The following is a 5,139-nucleotide window of genomic DNA, read 5'->3' as shown; positions in this document are numbered from 1 at the left end:
TTACCATCGGTAGCGCTTCGCTAAACCCCCCCTTTCTTCTCCTGGAGTCCGTCGCGAAACAAGTCGATTGCGAACTTCCCCTCATTCCAAATCTACAGTTGCTGTGTAATGAACTTCTCTCCAATGCATTTCGAGCATTGTTCCCTTTTTTCGAAAATATATTTAAAGGTCTACATTGTCATTTGCAGTCTTATCTGTTGTCGGTTTGGCCATTGAAGAATGAACAAATAAATGTGTGCAAGTGAGGATACAAGATACAAGAGCGAAACTCATGTATTATCAGCTTGAGAAGAAAAATCCTCCTCCTCTTCCTCTACAGGACTTGTGTCAGAAAGTCTTTCCTTCTCAGACCTCACCTCAAGCTGGGCTCTGAGCTCCTCGTCCTCTTCCTCGTCCTCCTCGACGTCGCCTTCTTCCTCCTCCTCATCCTCCTCCTCCTCCTCCTCCTCTGGCTCCTCTTTCACCTCGTCCATTGTGATCTCGTCCTCCTCTTCTATCACGTCCTCGTTTTCCTCCTCGGCCATGCTGCTTCCCTGCTCTTCCTTGTTCTCCTCCTCCTCTGCCGCGTGGTTTGCGTCGCCCGCGTCGCCCCCGTCGTCCCCGTCGTTTGGATGACTCTCTTCCAGGGTGAGCTCGAATTGAAACCTGTCCGTGCAGGCTTTTAGTTCCTTGTCCTGGCTCACGGGAGGCGGCGACGGACTCTGCGGGATCGTGCTCTGATACCAGTCCCTGTTGTCCTCCAGAGTGTCCAAGATCTCCTGAGCATCGGGGTGCACAAGGTCACCCCATGTCTCCCACAGGGGGTGAACGATGTAGTCGATGAAGCCCACCTGAAGCGAGAAAAGGAGAGCGCGTGTAAGGAAAAAAAAAAAATTGGCCTCAAATGGACGTATGCTGGGGTCAAAGGTGACAGATGACTTCCTCTGACATCTCTATTTCAATCCTTACTCACATTTACTCACATTACTGTCACTAAGTAGTTTGGAGTAATTTGTATTTTTTTTAAAGTAGTTTCAGGAATGGGTCATTTTACTTGACAATTTTACTTAATTACATTTTGACTCAAGTATTTTACTTAGCTACTTTGGAAAATCGCAGATTTCTAACTATGTTAATGCAGCCATTTTTTTTCTGGGGACCCATATTTTCAAAGTCACAAACCTCGCAAAATAAAGGTGTACTTGACCATTACTGAACATTAATGAGGAGATTTTATTACTGACCGAGTGATATTTGAACAATTATAAAAAATAAAAAAATATTACTCAAATTTTAAACAACAAAAAAAAACAGTAATTGAACCAGCAATATCGGAACAAAGTAGTCAATAAAATAACTACAAAATGAAAGACAGGACAGAATGCTAACATTAAATACATGGGCTATAATTAATTATACACTATTTAAAAAAATGACCGCGTACTCCTGGGAAACATGATGCGAGACGACCCCCAAATTTTTTTCTGGCGACCCACTTAAGGGTCACGACCCAGTCTTTGAGAAACAATGCTTTAACATAACTAAGTAACTTTTACTCAAAGTCCATTTTGAATTAAGTATTATTTTACTTTTACTTGAGTAGAATTTGAGAAAAGTAAAAATACTTTTACCCAATTACATTTTTTTGTAGTACTGTTTCCACCTCTACTTCAGTCGTTTTTCAGAGTTGTACAGCACGTACTGTATCTGTATCTCTATGCGTTTCGCTGCAGATCATTTACCTGACTCTTCTCCACGGACGCAGTGTGTTTGTCACACATGGGACTTATCTCCATCCCTCGCTCCCTCTCCTTATCGCCCTGCCTGAAGAACTCTTCCATGATTCTCTCCGTCCACTGTCGATACACAGCCAGGGGTTTTGTGGGATTGCTCAGGTCGGCACAGTGCACCATGTTCCTCAACACCTGTAAAGAAGCACACATTTGTTTCTGTATGTTTTTCTAAATTAAAACAAAAGTTCATTTAAAAAGAAAATGTCACCAGAAACTTAAAGCTTGATGACAACATTTGCAGCGAGTTCTCAAATGATTCATTATATGTCTGGGTATGAGTTAAGGAGACATTCTTATCCCTACTACTCTTCCCCAGCAAGTACTTTCAAGGTACTTTCTCTAGTAGGATACACAAGTGTTTAGGCCAAGAGTGTCAAACTCATGGCCCGCAGGCCAAAAACCAGCCCGCCAGGGTGTGCAATCCGGCCTGCTTGATGAGTTTTGAAAATAAACTAAATACACAACCATTTCATATTCAGGATATTTTTTTGTAAAATTATATTACATTGAATATAAATGATAATAATAGCTAATATATTTGTACATATTTAATTAATTTTGATTGCACTGGTTCGGCCCACATCTAATAATAATCCAATAATAGTAATAATAATCCAATAATAATAATAATAATAATCCAATAATAATAACAACAACAATAATAATGATAATAATAATAATAACAACAACAACAATAACAATAATAATAATAATAATAATAATAATAATAATAATAATAATAATAATAATAATGTTTGACAAATTTTTTTTATTTTTGTTCCATTTTATCTGGCCCCTGAAGATGTCTGTCCAGAAAAATGTTGGATGCACTGATAATCTTCAACCCTGATGTTGAAAATAGTTTTTCATGGTTATGTGAATAACATCGGAATTGCAGGAGGTTATTTTATATGTAATGCAAAGTTTTTTTTTTTTTTTTAAAAAGCAAAGAATTCAATTGTTTTTTCATACTCAACCCCGATACTGTATGTTTATGCTAAACTGTCAAATGTCACCTGTTCTGAGGAGTTATGTGGGCTCGTATGCTCTTTAGATAACCTTTACATGACATGACATTCAAACGCAGCATTCAATTCAGGGAAACGGGAAACATAAATATACAGTATATTTACCAGTATATTTACCTACTTGATTTAGTGTTTTTTTAATTTTTTTTTTTTCGGTTTGCCAATTACTTTTCTGTAGTACAAATGTCCGATTGACTTTGTATATATTTTTACACAATTATTACATTATAGTGGTGTCTAGTTTTGGGCCACATCTTAGTGACCTGCGGGCCAGGAGATTGAGACCCACGGCCTAGACTTCTACCTTCATATTTTTGTTTTTTGTAACACCCTGGCTTACCATGAATGATCGATGCTTTATCACATTGTTAAATAACCAAAATCATAATGGTAAAAAAAAAATAAAAAAAACATCCTACCTGTATACGATCCGTATAGTGATCAAGCAGCAGCACTCCAGAACTTGTCACCTTCTTGGTTTCCACCATCGTCTTGAGATCGGCCAGCAAACTCATGTGTTTCGCCATATCTGTTGCCAAAACCTGGGGGGGGGGGGGATTGGTAAATGAGAAAATAAATAGCTGTAGCGTATGTAGTAGAAGACAGAAGACAGACAGAAAAATAGCCGTCCATCCAGATCAGGAGCAACACCAAAAAAACTCTACAGCCTTTCACAGGAAGTCCTGTACCTACGGTGTTTGATTGTTCGGTCGCAATCGCCCATATGTTTAGTTTAGTATGTCGGAAGTTTTGTTCCATCATTCCGACATATGGATTTGAAACAAATTTCACATGGAGCTAAAGGACGAATATGTCATCGTGTATACGTGGAAGGAACGTTGTTTACATTTGCTGGTTTAACGCCAAACGTTAGATTTTGCGACATTTGCTTTCTTTCGTTAGTCTTGTTTTCATGGGATCTCTTTGCCCTTTATTACGGCTCCCAGGCAAAATCGGACTCTTCTAAAGTGTTAGCGTACAGTGGAAACCCGAGATACTAGCGTCTCAACATAGTATTTCGAGCTACGAGCAAGTCTTTCAGCAAATCTTAGCTTCGAGATACGATGTAAAGATTCGAGATACGAGCACGCTTACAGACGCCGACGCTAGGTGGCCGAGCACTTGGAGCAGCCCACGCCGCTTCACTCGTTCACTTCACGTGTTCGTCGACTTCCGTACGCAGCGTCGAGAACACTCACCATGTCGATGACAAGTTTTCGCAGGCTTTGTCGCTGCCGCTTGCTGAGGTTCTGGAAGATGTCACAGTTGTCCTCGTGAAGCAGCTTGAAGCCCACAGCTAGGTGATGGTTCTCTAGCACAGACTCGTCGTTGTACATGAGGGCTAACTCTGAGTCTGAAGAGAGGCGAGAAATTCAAATTCAAATTCAAAGACTCTCAACAAAAAAAAAAAAGGCGCAATATATTTTATTTGTGTGTTTTCGCATGTCAACTCACTGGTGTTTATTAGAAACTGGTTGGATACTCCTGGATGGTCCACATCATGAATGGCGGCGGCAAATAAAGCAGCTAGGATCTCTAGGTCGGTGAACACATCCTGTCAAAGTGGGACAAGAAAAAAAAAAAAAATCATCACGATTAAACGTTGATTGCATTGGTTGCGCATCACACCGTGTTTCTTTTTCTTTGGCACACTTACATCCAAAGCTGGTGTGGAGAGCAGTACGTGAGTCGACTGAGTGACATCAGCAGCGTGGAGGCTGTTGTGGTAGGCCACATTGGCGTGGTAATGGTCCTCCAGGGTCATTACGTAGGTGATGAATGTGTCCATGGGAATCCGAAAAGTCTTCAGAAGATCTCTCTCCTGCGGAAAACAGGTTCAACGAGGACCGAGGTCGTGAGTGCGTGTTGTCAATTATGGTTTCATGTACCGGAAAGTGGACTCAAGCTCTGGCTCTCACCTGGAAGATGGCAAACATCATGCAGCTGAGGGGTCTGTTGTTCGAGAACTCGGCCACACGAAAGATATTAAGGCCCCACTTGTTCAAGTCATGTAACTCCTGAAGATGCAAGACAGAAGGCAAACGTTGACATTATGGTAATCAATCAATCCATCCATCCATCAATCAATCCATCCATCCATCAATCAATCAATCAGTCTGTCTCTCTCTCCATCCATCCATCATCTACTCTATCCATCCATCTATCTATCATCTATCCATCCATCTATCCATCCATTCTTCCATCCATCTATCTATCATCTATCTATCCATCTATCCATCCATCTACCTATCATCCATCTATCCACCCATCCATCCATCCATCTATCTATCTATCTATCTATCCATCCATCTATCCATCCATCTATCCATCCATCTATC

At 40.6% G+C, this 5,139-nt stretch overlaps 1 protein-coding gene across 4 annotated transcripts in view; it reads right to left on the bottom strand.

Annotated features, from left to right (window-relative positions):
- Positions 1 to 6: 6 nt before the first annotated feature.
- The window catches only part of pde4a (phosphodiesterase 4A, cAMP-specific), a 62,476-nt gene continuing 57,343 nt past the window's right edge, over positions 7 to 5,139 (bottom strand). For all 4 annotated transcript variants that reach the window (XM_008329218.3, XM_008329220.2, XM_008329221.3 and 1 more), the window contains 7 exons: positions 4,720 to 4,818; positions 4,458 to 4,622; positions 4,256 to 4,355; positions 4,000 to 4,154; positions 3,220 to 3,342; positions 1,722 to 1,904; positions 7 to 830 (listed from right to left, as the gene is read on the bottom strand). In XM_008329218.3, coding sequence (XP_008327440.2) covers positions 270 to 830; positions 1,722 to 1,904; positions 3,220 to 3,342; positions 4,000 to 4,154; positions 4,256 to 4,355; positions 4,458 to 4,622; positions 4,720 to 4,818 — 1,386 coding nt within the window. In that variant the 3' untranslated portion in view covers positions 7 to 269. The remainder of the gene's footprint in view (positions 831 to 1,721; positions 1,905 to 3,219; positions 3,343 to 3,999; positions 4,155 to 4,255; positions 4,356 to 4,457; positions 4,623 to 4,719; positions 4,819 to 5,139) is intronic.

This window comes from Cynoglossus semilaevis, chromosome 17 (genome assembly GCF_000523025.1).
Source record: "Cynoglossus semilaevis isolate Cse_v1.0 chromosome 17, Cse_v1.0, whole genome shotgun sequence".
Lineage (NCBI taxonomy): Eukaryota > Metazoa > Chordata > Actinopteri > Pleuronectiformes > Cynoglossidae > Cynoglossus > Cynoglossus semilaevis.
Note: the sequence above shows the minus strand (reverse complement) of the source record. Positions and strands in the feature narration are given on the sequence as shown.